The sequence below is a fragment of the Dendrobates tinctorius genome, unplaced genomic scaffold (genome assembly GCF_039654945.1).
Source record: "Dendrobates tinctorius isolate UK_male_01 unplaced genomic scaffold, ASM3965494v1 ptg000540l, whole genome shotgun sequence".
In the NCBI taxonomy this organism is placed as follows: domain Eukaryota; kingdom Metazoa; phylum Chordata; class Amphibia; order Anura; family Dendrobatidae; genus Dendrobates; species Dendrobates tinctorius.
This window is the reverse complement of record NW_027362199.1, coordinates 280,979-295,395: the sequence shown is the minus strand read 5'-3', so window position 1 is coordinate 295,395 and position 14,417 is coordinate 280,979. Positions and strand designations below refer to the sequence as shown.

Below are 14,417 nucleotides of genomic sequence, written 5' to 3'. Positions count from 1 at the left end.
TTCAAAGGCACCAGAAGGTGTGAAATGTCTCCAATTCTGTGTGCTCTCAGGAAGACCCACTGGGGTCGGAGACCAGGAAAACTGTCTTTTCTCATGATAATATGTGTGACCTTTGTGCAGAGCTGCAGCCTGGAAACATATGCTATGACCCTTGTGAGACCTGCAGCCTACTTACAGATACTAGCTAACTGCTGGCCAAACATATACATATTTCCACTAAATAAACCTTGGTGGCAGAGCTACAGAGATCGTGTAAGGCTCGGTGGGTGTGAAGGTATAGAGATCATGTAAGGCTCGGTGGGTGTGAAGGTATAGAGATCATGTAAGGCTCGGTGGGTGTGAAGGTATAGAGATCATGTAAGGCTCGGTGGGTGTGAAGGTATAGAGATCATGTAAGTCTCGGCGGGTGTGAAGGTATAGAGATCATGTAAGTCTCGGCGGGTGTGAAGGTATAGAGATCATGTAAGGCTCGGTGGGTGTGAAGGTATAGAGATCATGTAAGGCTCGGTGGGTGTGAAGGTATAGAGATCATGTAAGGCTCGGTGGGTGTGAAGGTATAGAGATCATGTAAGGCTCGGTGGGTGTGAAGGTATAGAGATCATGTAAGTCTCGGCGGGTGTGAAGGTATAGAGATCATGTAAGTCTCGGCGGGTGTGAAGGTATAGAGATCATGTAAGGCTCGGCGGGTGTGAAGGTATAGAGATCATGTAAGGCTCGGTGGGTGTGAAGGTATAGAGATCATGTAAGGCTCGGTGGGTGTGAAGGTATAGAGATCATGTAAGTCTCGGTGGGTGTGAAGGTATAGAGATCATGTAAGGCTCGGTGGGTGTGAAGGTATAGAGATCATGTAAGTCTCGGTGGGTGTGAAGGTATAGAGATCATGTAAGGCTCGGTGGGTGTGAAGGTATAGAGATCATGTAAGGCTCGGTGGGTGTGAAGGTATAGAGATCACGTAAGGCTCGGTGGGTGTGAAGGTATAGAGATCATGTAAGTCTCGGCGGGTGTGAAGGTATAGAGATCACGTAAGGCTCGGCGGGTGTGAAGGTATAGAGATCACGTAAGGCTCGGTGGGTGTGAAGGTATAGAGATCACGTAAGGCTCGGTGGGTGTGAAGGTATAGAGATCACGTAAGGCTCGGTGGGTGTGAAGGTATAGAGATCATGTAAGGCTCGGTGGGTGTGAAGGTATAGAGATCATGTAAGTCTCGGTGGGTGTGAAGGTATAGAGATCATGTAAGGCTCGGTGGGTGTGAAGGTATAGAGATCATGTAAGGCTCGGTGGGTGTGAAGGTATAGAGATCATGTAAGGCTCGGTGGGTGTGAAGGTATAGAGATCATGTAAGGCTCGGTGGGTGTGAAGGTATAGAGATCATGTAAGGCTCGGTGGGTGTGAAGGTATAGAGATCATGTAAGGCTCGGTGGGTGTGAAGGTATAGAGATCATGTAAGGCTCGGTGGGTGTGAAGGTATAGAGATCATGTAAGGCTCGGCGGGTGTGAAGGTATAGAGATCATGTAAGTCTCGGCGGGTGTGAAGGTATAGAGATCATGTAAGGCTCGGTGGGTGTGAAGGTATAGAGATCATGTAAGGCTCGGTGGGTGTGAAGGTATAGAGATCATGTAAGGCTCGGTGGGTGTGAAGGTATAGAGATCATGTAAGGCTCGGTGGGTGTGAAGGTATAGAGATCATGTAAGGCTCGGTGGGTGTGAAGGTATAGAGATCATGTAAGGCTCGGTGGGTGTGAAGGTATAGAGATCATGTAAGGCTCGGCGGGTGTGAAGGTATAGAGATCATGTAAGGCTCGGCGGGTGTGAAGGTATAGAGATCATGTAAGGCTCGGCGGGTGTGAAGGTATAGAGATCATGTAAGTCTCGGCGGGTGTGAAGGTATAGAGATCATGTAAGGCTCGGTGGGTGTGAAGGTATAGAGATCATGTAAGGCTCGGTGGGTGTGAAGGTATAGAGATCATGTAAGGCTCGGCGGGTGTGAAGGTATAGAGATCATGTAAGGCTCGGTGGGTGTGAAGGTATAGAGATCATGTAAGGCTCGGTGGGTGTGAAGGTATAGAGATCATGTAAGTCTCGGTGGGTGTGAAGGTATAGAGATCATGTAAGGCTCGGTGGGTGTGAAGGTATAGAGATCATGTAAGGCTCGGCGGGTGTGAAGGTATAGAGATCATGTAAGGCTCGGTGGGTGTGAAGGTATAGAGATCATGTAAGGCTCGGTGGGTGTGAAGGTATAGAGATCATGTAAGTCTCGGTGGGTGTGAAGGTATAGAGATCATGTAAGGCTCGGTGGGTGTGAAGGTATAGAGATCATGTAAGGCTCGGTGGGTGTGAAGGTATAGAGATCATGTAAGTCTCGGTGGGTGTGAAGGTATAGAGATCATGTAAGGCTCGGCGGGTGTGAAGGTATAGAGATCACGTAAGGCTCGGCGGGTGTGAAGGTATAGAGATCACGTAAGGCTCGGCGGGTGTGAAGGTATAGAGATCACGTAAGTCTCGGCGGGTGTGAAGGTATAGAGATCACGTAAGGCTCGGCGGGTGTGAAGGTATAGAGATCACGTAAGGCTCGGTGGGTGTGAAGGTATAGAGATCACGTAAGGCTCGGTGGGTGTGAAGGTATAGAGATCACGTAAGGCTCGGTGGGTGTGAAGGTATAGAGATCACGTAAGGCTCGGTGGGTGTGAAGGTATAGAGATCACGTAAGTCTCGGTGGGTGTGAAGGTATAGAGATCACGTAAGGCTCGGTGGGTGTGAAGGTATAGAGATCATGTAAGGCTCGGTGGGTGTGAAGGTATAGAGATCATGTAAGGCTCGGTGGGTGTGAAGGTATAGAGATCATGTAAGGCTCGGTGGGTGTGAAGGTATAGAGATCATGTAAGGCTCGGTGGGTGTGAAGGTATAGAGATCATGTAAGGCTCGGTGGGTGTGAAGGTATAGAGATCATGTAAGGCTCGGTGGGTGTGAAGGTATAGAGATCATGTAAGGCTCGGTGGGTGTGAAGGTATAGAGATCATGTAAGGCTCGGCGGGTGTGAAGGTATAGAGATCATGTAAGGCTCGGTGGGTGTGAAGGTATAGAGATCATGTAAGGCTCGGTGGGTGTGAAGGTATAGAGATAATGAGATTCTTGGTGACGACTGCAGAGATCCCATGTGTTGCGGTGGGTTTACAGAGATCATCAGATCCTCTGGGGTGTGCTATAAATATCATGTGATCCACGATGAGGCGGAACTTAAAGATCTTTCCCGCCACAGCAGAATGCCGGTAGGGATCGCTCGCCTCCAGCTGCTGAGGTGAGTAGCCACAGATGACGGTCACTGTAGAGATGTCAGAGCTGCGGCTCTAATCACCATCTGACTGTTCAGGTATAATATGTGACGTATTTACACTCTACTTAGATCCAGAGCTGCATTCAATCCACAACTATTTACAGATGTCACTGCGGCACCCTGCTGTTACAGTGTCTGTATAGAGACGGCTGTGCTGTGGTGCATTGGGGGGATTTGCGTCCTTCATATTACAGTACTTCTCCCACAGTGCAACACAGCGGCGTGCACCCTCTCCTTACATTACAGTACTTCTCCCACAGTGCAGCACAGCGGTGGGCACCCTCTCCTTATTACAGCACTTCTCCCACAGTGCAGCACAGCGGCATGCACCATCTCCTTATATTACAGCACTTCTCCCACAGTGCAGCACAGAGGCGTGCACCCTCTCCTTATATTACAGCACTTCTCCCACAGTGCAGCACAGCGGCATGCACCCTCTCCTTATATTACAGCACTTCTCCCACAGTGCAGCACAGCGGCATGCACCATCTCCTTATATTACAGCACTTCTCCCACAGTGCAGCACAGAGGCGTGCACCCTCTCCTTATTACAGCACTTCTCCCACAGTGCAGCACAGCGGCATGCACCATCTCCTTATATTACAGCACTTCTCCCACAGTGCAGCACAGACGCGTGCACCCTCTCCTTATATTACAGCACTTCTCCCACAGTGCAGCACAGTAGAGTGCACCCTCTCCTTATATCGCAGCCCTTCTCCCACAGTGCAGCACAGCGGTGTGCACCCTCTCCTTATATTACAGCCCTTCTCCCACAGTGCAGCACAGAGGCGTGCACCCTCTCCTTATATTACAGCCCTTCTCCCACAGTGCAGCACAAAGGCGTGCACCCTCTCCTTATATTACAGCCCTTCTCCCACAGTGCAGCACAGAGGCGTGCACCCTCTCCTTATATTACAGCCCTTCTCCCACAGTGCAGCACAGAGGCGTGCACCATCTCCTTATATTACAGCCCTTCTCCCACAGTGCAGCACAGCGGCGTGCACCCTCTCCTTATATTACAGTACTTCTCCCACAGTGCAGCACAGAGGCGTGCACCCTCTCCTTATATTACAGCACTTCTCCCACAATGCAGCACAGCGGCGTGCACCCTCTCCTTATATTACAGTACTTCTCCCACAGTGCAGCACAGAGGCGTGCACCCTCTCCTTATATTACAGCACTTCTCCCACAGTGCAGCACAGAGGTGTGCACCCTCTCCTTATATTACAGCACTTCTCCCACATTGCAGCACTGCAGAGTGCACCCTCTCCTTATATCACAGTACTTCTCCCACAGTGCAGCACAGCAGAGTGCACCCTCTCCTTTTATTACAGCGCTTCTCCCACAGTGCAGCACAGAGGCGTGCACCATCTCCTTACATTACAGTACTTGTCCCACATTGCAGCACAGCGGCATGCACCCTCTCCTTATATTACAGTACTTCTCCCACAGAGCAGCACAGTAGAGGGCACCCTCTCCTTATATTACAGCACTTCTCCTACAGTGCAGCACAGCGGCGTGCATCATCTCCTTATTACAGCTCTTCTTCCACAGTGCAGCACACAGGCGTGCACCCTCTCCTTATAATACAGCCCTTCTCCCACAATACAGCAAAGCGGCATGCACCCTCTCCTTATATTACAGTACTTCTCCTACAGTGCAGATCAGCAGCGTTCACCCTCTCCTTATATTACAGTACTTCTACCACAGTGCAGCACAGAGGCGTGCACATCTCCTTATATTACAGCACTTCTCCCACAATGCAGCACAGCAGCGTGCACCCTCTCCTTATATTACAGTACTTCTACCACAGTGCAGCACAGAGGCGTGCACCCTCTCCTTATATTACAGCACTTCTCCCACAGTGCAGCACAGCAGCGTGCACCCTCTCCTTATATTACAGTACTTCTCCCACAGTGCAGCACAGCAGAGTGCACCCTCTCCTTATATTACAGCATTTCTCCCACAGTGCAGCACAGCGGCATGCACCCTCTCCTTACATTACAGTACTTCTCCCACAGTGCAGCACAGCGGCATGCACCATCTCCTTATATTACAGCACTTCTCCCACAGTGCAGCACAGCGGTGTGCACCCTCTCCTTATATTACAGTACTTCTCCCACAGTGCAGCACAGAGACGTGTACCATCTCCTTATATTACAGCACTTCTCCCACAATACAGCAAAGCGGCGTGCACCCTCTCCTTATATTACAGTACTTCTACCACAGTGCAGCACAAAGAGGCGTGCACCCTCTCCTTATATTACAGTACTTCTCCCACAGAGCAGCACAGCAGAGTGCACCCTCTCCTTATATCACAGTACTTCTCCCACAGTGCAGCACAGAGGCGTGCACCATCTCCTTATATTACAGCACTTCTCCCACAATACAGAAAAGCGGCGTGCACCCTCTCCTTATATTACACTACTTCTCTTACAGTGCAGATCAGCAGAGTGCACCCTCTCCTTATATTACAGTACTTCTCCCACAGTGCAGCACAGAGACGTGTACCATCTCCTTATATTACAGCACTTCTCCCACAGTGCAGCACAGCAGCGTGCACCCTCTCCTTATATTACACTACTTCTCCTACAGTGCAGATCAGCAGAGTGCACCCTCTCCTTATATTACAGTACTTCTCCCACAGTGCAGCACAGCGGCGTGCACCCTCTTCTTATATTACAGTACTTCTCCCACAGAGCAGCACAGCAGAGTGCACCCTCTCCTTATATTACAGTACTTCTCCCACAGTGCAGCACAGCGGCGTGCACCCTCTCCTTATATTACAGCTCTTCTCCCACAGAGCAGCACAGCGGCCTGCACCCTCTCCTTATATTACAGTACTTCTCCCACAGAGCAGCACAGCAGAGTGCACCCTCTCCTTATATTACAGTACTTCTCCCACTGAGCAGCACAGCAGAGTGCACCCTCTCCTTATATTACAGTACTTATCCCACAGTGCAGCACAGCGGCATGAACCCTCTCCTTATATTACACTACTTCTCCTACAGTGCAGATCAGCAGAGTGCACCCTCTCCTTATATTACAGTACTTCTCCCACAGTGCAGCACAGCGGCGTGCACCCTCTTCTTATATTACAGTACTTCTCCCACAGAGCAGCACAGCAGAGTGCACCCTCTCCTTATATTACAGTACTTATCCCACAGTGCAGCACAGCGGCATGAACCCTCTCCTTATATTACACTACTTCTCCTACAGTGCAGATCAGCAGAGTGCACCCTCTCCTTATATTACAGTACTTATCCCACAGTGCAGCACAGCGGCATGAACCCTCTCCTTATTTTGAGACACAGTAAGGCTCAAATGGTTTTATTTTACACTTATTGTGTCTCTACAGCTGTGTTTACAATTCTGCAGCTTCAGAGCAGAAATCTCACAGCAAACCTTGTTTCTTTAGTGTTTGCTCTGGACTTTGCATGAAGGGACGACTGTTTTATCAGAGCTGAATTAACAAGTTAGTCTTATCTCTCAACAATCAGAAACACATAACCCAGGAGCATGTAACATATGGAGCACAACACCGCAACATGGTGCAATGGATAAAAGGAAGCGCATAGTGACTGCACCAGCAGAATAGTGAGTGCAGCTCTGGAGTATAATACAGGATGTAACTCAGGATCAGTAATGTATGTACACAGTGACTGCACCAGCAGAATAGTGAGTGCAGCTCTGGAGTATAATACAGGAGGTAACTCAGGATCGGTAATGTAATGTATGTACACAGTGACTGCACCAGCAGAATAGTGAGTGCAGCTCTGGGGTATAATACAGGATGTTACTCAGGATCAGTAGTGTAATGTATACAGTGACTCCACCAGCAGAAAAGTGAGTGCAGCTCTGGAGTATAATACAGGAGGTAACTCAGGATCAGTAATGTAATTATGTACACAGTGACTGCACCAGCAGAATAGTGAGTGCAGCTCTAGAGTATTATACAGGAGGTAACTCAGGATCAGTAATGTATGTACACAGTGATTGCACCAGCAGAATAGTGAGCGCAGCTCTGGAGTATAATACAGGATGTAACTCCGGATCAGTAATGTATGTACACAGTGACTGCACCAGCAGATTAGCGAGTGCAGCTCTGGGGTATAATACAGGATGTAACTCAGTTCAGTAATGTAATGTATGTACACAGTGACTGCACCAGCAGAATAGTGAGTGCAGCTCTGGAGTATAATACAGGAGGTAACTCAGGATCAGTAATGTAATGTATGTACACAGTGACTGCACCAGCAGAATAGTGAGTGCAGCTCTGGAGTATAATACAGGATGTAACTCAGGATCAGTAATGTAATGTACACAGTGACTGCACCAGCAGAATAGTGAGTGCAGCTCTGGGGTATAATACAGGAGGTAACTCAGGATCAGTAATGTATGTACACAGTGACTGCACCAGCAGAATAGTGAGTGCAGTTCTGGGGTATAATACAGGAGGTAACTCAGGATCAGTAATGTAATGTATGTACACAGTGACTACACCAGCAGAATAATGAGTGCAGCTCTGGGGTATAATACAGGAGGTAACTCCGGATCAGTAATGTAATGTATGTACACAGTGACTGCACCAGCAGAATAGTGAGTGCAGCTCTGGAGTATAATACAGGAGGTAACTCAGGATCAGTAATGTAATGTATGTACACAGTGACTGCACCAGCAGAATAGTGAGTGCAGTTCTGGGGTATAATACAGGAGGTAACTCAGGATCAGTAATGTAATGTATGTACACAGTGACTGCACCAGCAGAATAGTGAGTGCAGCTCTGGAGTATAATACAGGATGTAACTCAGGATCAGTAATCTATGTACACAGTGACTGCACCAGCAGAATAGTGAGTGCAGCTCTGGGGTATAATACAGGATGTAACTTAGGATCAAGTAATGTAATGTGTGTACACAGTGACTGCCCCAGCAGAATAGTGAGTGCAGCTCTGGGGTATAATACAGGATGTAACTCCGGATCAGTAATGTAATGTATGTACACAGTGACTGCACCAGCAGAATAGTGAGTGCAGCTCTAGAGTATGATGAATGGGGTACCTCGGGTTCAGTGTAGGGGTGACAGACTTCTTTAATCCTGGGAGTAGCGGTTGCGGTCAGCATGTTGGCGGTCCCGGGTCGGTAGCTGGTACATCCCCCACGTTGGAGAATATGAGCAGCACAATCTACGTTTCGGCTTTCACACTCTCCGGCCTCCAGTGATTTCTCCTTCTCCGCGATGAATTATTTTTTGCTCCTCGCTTTCTCCATTGTTTCTTTCTTTTCAGCTTTTGTTTCCTCTCATCCGTGATTCTTTTGCAGGAATGCCTCTTCTGTTGGCGCCGCCATCATTCCTCCTGCGCCGCCATCATTCCTCCTGCGCCGCCATCATTCCTCCTGCGCTGGCATGATCTGCATGACTCCGCCATCGATGTTCTCCTCCTGTCACTTCTGCCTGAGCTTCACCCTATAGTGTCTGTCTGCCGCCGCTGACTATGAGCCCTCCTGCCGCCTTCTCCTCCTCTTCCTCGCTCTCACACTTGTCTCTTCTCTTCCAGTTACTTCCATGGATAAGGCGAGTCCGTTGGGCGATGGTCACTTGAGGAACCGTCCAGTTTTCGCTCTTGGATTTCCAACGGTCACCGTAGTCAGGATGACGCCTCTCTCCTTTATACCCGGGGCCAAGATAACCAAATATCTCGGTATCATCAACATGTTTTTCATCCGAGAAACGACCTCATTACGTGAGGTGAGCCGCCGAGGTCAGCGCCGTGCAATTCACTGACAGCAAGCGGAGAGCGTGGGATGGGTGCAGTATTGAAGCAAAATGTTCACTTGGAGATCACACAGCTGTGTGCTTTGTTACAGTGTATCGGTGCAGAGGAATGCTGTAGGAGAAAGTACACAGCTGAGGATAGCTCTACTGATACATTGTAGCAAACCCTCAGCTGTGTGAGCAGGATTCTGCTGTTGGTCTGGATGTTAGCAGTGAGTGCTTTCATTCACTGTCGGCAAGCAGTGGTTTTGAAATATGTTCCCGGCTATAGTTTACATGCCGATTTGAAGACCCCCACTTTAGATGGGATGTCACCTCCTCCTCATTGTGTTTTGTTAGGAAGGAGGGGTGAGCGGCTTCCTCCACGCCTTCATATGTGAAGTGTTCGCCATGGTCCGCGCCCACGTCTCTGCTCTGGGGGGCAACGCGGTCGTGTCATACATTATGAAGCAATGCGTCTTCATGGAGAACACAAATAAAAACCAGGTGAGTGGATACTGGCTCTCCAGGTGACATGTAATAGAATCTATGCCATGCTCCAGAGCTGCGCTCACTCTTCTGCTGTTTATTCTCATGTGTTGTGAATTCTCTTTCTGGGCTTCCTCTGGTGGTTACTGAAGGTAGTTGAGCTGGTCAGATTGACAGAGGTGTTGCGAGTTCTCTTTCTGGGCTCCCTCTGGTGGCTACTGGAGGTAGTGGAGCTGGTCAGACTGACAGAGGCTTGCCACCTGATAATGATAATGAGGATTGGAGATCTGGGTTTTCTGACTGCAGTATTTAAGTCAGCTGACTTCCTTCAATCGCTGCTGGTGATTTTCTTCCTGTGCCCTCTGAGGTCTGATGTCTCCTGCTCTTTCCCTGCATGGTTCAGCTAAGTGGTTCATTTGCTATTCTGTTTGCATTTGATCTGGTTTTGTTTATCTCTGCTTTGTGCGGGTCAGCCAGCTCCGGCTGGGGCTGTGCTGGATCACCGCCCATATGTTACTGCTTGTGCCAGTCTCTTCTGTCCCGTTATATTGGTCTCTTTTTGCTTTGCTTTCAGAATATACCAGAGTGCTGATATAGTGGGGGGCGAAGTTGTGTGATTTCAGTGTTTTGTGCATCAGACGTGTTTTGATTTTTGCAGGGTTTTTTGCGTGATTGCAGACAGTGTCTTTCCTTTCCTGTCCTGTCTAGTCAGTTTGGGCTCCATCGTTTGCTCAGCCTATTTTTCTACCTGTGTTTGTGTTTTCATCTTGTCTCACCGACAATATATGTTTGGGGGCTATCTATTCCTTTGGGGTCTGGTCTGGGGCAGTTTAGATTTCCCCTTTCTTGCTTTAGGCTTAGTTAGCTCTCCGGCTGTGACGAGGCGTCTAGGGCATCGTAGGTACGCTCCACGGCTACTGCTAGTTGTGTGGATAGGATCAGGGGTCTGCAATCCGCTTAGTTACCAACCTCTCTGGTTTTCTGGTGGCTTAGCCTGGTCCTGCTATCCTCCTCGGTGACCCAATCATAACACTCATCTCAGTAAGCCTTCTCGCCAAATGTTAGAAATCCTATCTACGCGTGAAGGAGGGAGAATACCCCTGTAATTCTGAATGTCACCTTCAATGTGAGGGTCATCTTTTGTCCTGATTTTTCCTTCTTTCTCAGGCACAGTGTCTCATTAATGTCAGTGGAGACGCCGTCATCTTCACCCGAGAGTCAGAGACAGACGTGACGTCGGCCATATCGCAGCAGCACGCAGGTCAGGGGGCAGGAGAAGCGACATGAGAGACGGATCTGCTCTCTGCTCGGGGGGACGTGGATGATACGAATCGCAGGAAGCAGCGCTGTTCTGTCATCGTCTAGTACAGTTTCACATCTGGATAATTCCGTAGCACATAAATGTATCATAGATGTGTCAGTCACTGAGATCCGTCATCCACGAGGTTCTGAGACCAGCCACTGAGATACATCATTATCTGCAAGGATCCGAGATCAGTCATCGTTCACGAAGATCCGAGATCAGCCACTGAGATCATCATCATCCACGAGAATCCGAGATCCGTCATCATCCACTCGTTTCTGAGATCAGCCATTGAGATACGTCATCATTCAGGAGGATCCAAGATCCGCCACTGTGATCTGTTTTGGTCCTCGGGCGTCCGTCTGCACCCACGGGCGTTTGTCTTTACGGTGTGAGGTCTATCATCTTCCATTGTCATCTGTCATCATCCACTGGGATCCATGAACATTTCGGGCAGCCACCTTCATCCGTCAGTTTGGCTTCCTTCCTCGCAGTACACATTGTGCCTGTGGCCCTTATTTGCATGGCGGGGCCCCTGAGATCTGCACTTTTCAGCTTGATAGAAAGTGACAGATCGTGCCACAGTGTTACTATTGGCTGGTGTGAAGATCTACTGTTCTTAGCATGCGTCTGACAAGGAGGTGTGGTCATACTCTTGCACTGACCAATCAGAGACATCTGACTGTCTGCAGCGTCCCCTCCGAGAAGCGATCTCTCCATGATATTCTAACGGCTCATTCACTGCAATGATGCGGTTCTCCTTGAAATAAACCTTCCAGCTGCTGTTATAACTTGTGTCCTCTGATAATGTCCCGAAGATTATAAGGGGCTGTGGAGACCCCGTGTCACGGCGGTGGGGAGGCTTCGTGTACCGCCATCACCTACACTGTACCATTCTAGGGTGCAATCAGTAAAGATGTAGACTGTAGGGTCGGGAAGGATTTATAATGGACCTTCAATAAACAAGACTTTTATGGACCTTTTGCTGGATGGATTTTTTTTGTTTTCTATCAGCACATTATCCCCGGCTGCTAACCCATAATGCATTGCACGTGTATCTGTTCCTATAGTGAACCCCAGGTGGCGCCACCTCATCAGCCCTGCAGAGCCAAAAAGGTTCGACTGTCGCCTGGAGGCCAAATCTCATGATCAAACAACTTGAATGTAAATATGTAATTTGTGCCAGAACAGAGATTTCTAGAGAAATAAACTTCACCTGAAAACCGTAAAACCTTGATTCCAGCTTGTTACAGTGTATCAGTGCGTATACTATGTCCTCTATAGACCATTCTCAAGAGTGTGTTATCTATATACCTGCATCGGAGGACAGCGTGTCGTGTATGTCTATGTACCTGCATCGATGGTCAGCGTGTCATGTATGTCGTCTATGTCCATGCATCGAGAGTCAGCGTGTCGTGTATGTCGTCTATGTACCTGCATCGAGGGTCAGCTTGTTGTGTATGTCGTCTATGTACCTGCCGTGGGGGTCAGCGTGTCGTGTATGTCATCTATGTACCTGCATCGGGGGTCAGCGTCGTGTATGTCGTCTATGTACCTGCATCGAGAGTCAGCGTGTCGTGTATGTCGTCTATGTACCTGCATCGAGGGTCAGTGTGTCGTGTATGTCGTCTATGTACCTGCATCGAGAGTCAGCGTGTCGTGTATGTCGTCTATGTACCTGCATCGAGGGTCAGCGTGTCGTGTATGTCGTCTATGTACCTGCATCGAGGGTCAGCGTGTCGTGTATGTCGTCTATGTACCTGCATCGAGGGTCCGCTTGTTGTGTATGTCGTCTATGTACCTGCCGTGGGGGTCAGCGTGTCGTGTATGTCATCTATGTACCTGCATCGGGGGTCAGCGTCGTGTATGTCGTCTATGTACTTGCATCGAAGGTCAGTGTGTCGTGTATGTCGTCTATGTACCTGCCTCGTGGTTTAGTGCAGCGTCATCCTGGATCATATATGTACCTGCATCGGGGGTTAGTGTGGCATCATCCCCGGATCATCTATGTACCTGCATCGGGGGTTAGTGTGGCGTCACCCCGGATCATCTATGTACCTGCACTAGGGGTTAGTGTGGCGTCACCCCGGATCATCTATGTTCCTGCATCGGGGGTTAGTGTGGTGTCACCCTGGATCATCTATGTTCCTGCATCGGGGGTTAGTGTGGCGTCACCCCGGATCATCTATGTACCTGCACTAGGGGTTAGTGTGGCGTCACCCCGGATCATCTATGTTCCTGCATCGGGGGTTAGTGTGGCGTCACCCTGGATCATCTATGTTCCTGCATCGGGGGTTAGTGTGGCGTCACCCCGGATCATCCATGTACCTGCATCGGGGGTTAGTGTGGCGTCACCCCGGATCATCTATGTTTCTGCATCGGGGGTTAGTCCGGCGTCATCCTCGATCATCCATGTACCTGCATCGGGGATTAGTTCTGTATTCATCCTGGATCGTCCATGTACCTGCATCAGGGGTTAGTGCGTCATCTTGGATCGTCTATATACCTGCATCGGGGACTGGTGCGTCATCCTGTGTCATAGAAAATAGTAAAAATCTGAGGTTCCTCATATCCTCCCTCCTTCCCTTTTTTTTCTTTCCTCTACCATTTGCCATAAGGAGACAGGAGCTAGCACTCCACGCTGCCTTTATGTAGAATGCAATGTACGGAGGGATGTGAATCATCTTAATTGAAATGCAAGGATTCCTCGTTACTCTTTTTATTTCCTCTTCCTAGTGACTGAGCACAGCTCCCTGAGCTGGCTGCATCGGGTGACCGGTGACGATGGTAAACTACTGCGATGGAACTTGGCTGGACAGCAGTACGATTTTACCATTCAGCACAAGAAGGGTAGTGAACACGGCAACGCGGATGGGTGGTCCCGCCGGGGGGATGCCGAGGAGGTGGGCTTGGGAAACGATCTGTAAATTGGGTTCTCATGCCACCTCAAAAATGGGAGGTGTCATAGAAAATATTGAAATTCCCTGAGGTCACTCATATCCCCCTCCCTTTTTCCCTCTCCCCTTTGCATAAGGAGACAAGAGCTAGCGCTCAAAGCTGCCTTTATGTGAAATGCAGTGTACAAAGGGATGTGAGCCATCTTAATTAAAATGCAAGGAGTCCTCTTTATGCTCAGGTGACTGAAGAGGATGTGTATTGTGCACAGTCAGAGAGACCGGAAAAGACTTATGATCTGAGTAGATTAAAGGGAGATCTCACACCCTGCACACATAGCCATGGTCCCTGCAGCTGAGACAGTGTGTATCCGGGAGAAAATATGGAATATTGGAATTTCTATACATCCAATATTAATGAGACGTACATTGTGGGCACCGGGGTTAACCAAGGAAACATATATTTTCCCATAATTATAACCCCCACCAAAATGCGCCAAATCCATAGGGGCCATATAGCCACCAGCGGCTCAGCCATGTTTGGTCTAAGCATAGATAAAATCCCGATACAAAAGATGACCTCAGTCTCAAACTTCTGCAGCTGTCTTATGAGGAGTTATTTCATAAGTTGGGATTTCCTAAAATC

The 14,417-nt window shown here is 48.9% G+C and overlaps 1 protein-coding gene across 10 annotated transcripts in view; it reads left to right on the top strand.

The window, feature by feature from the left end:
• C2CD5 (C2 calcium dependent domain containing 5) overlaps positions 1 to 12,108 on the top strand; it is a 101,075-nt gene extending 88,967 nt beyond the window's left edge. For 9 of the 10 annotated variants that reach the window (XM_073565105.1, XM_073565109.1, XM_073565106.1 and 6 more), the window contains 3 exons: positions 8,889 to 9,079; positions 9,446 to 9,592; positions 10,742 to 12,108. In XM_073565105.1, coding sequence (XP_073421206.1) covers positions 8,889 to 9,079; positions 9,446 to 9,592; positions 10,742 to 10,861 — 458 coding nt within the window. In that variant the 3' untranslated portion in view covers positions 10,862 to 12,108. Of the gene's footprint in view, positions 1 to 8,888; positions 9,080 to 9,445; positions 9,593 to 10,741 lie in introns of those variants that run through there. The other variant, XM_073565110.1, reaches the window with a different exon arrangement.
• Positions 12,109 to 14,417: the final 2,309 nt, after the last annotated feature.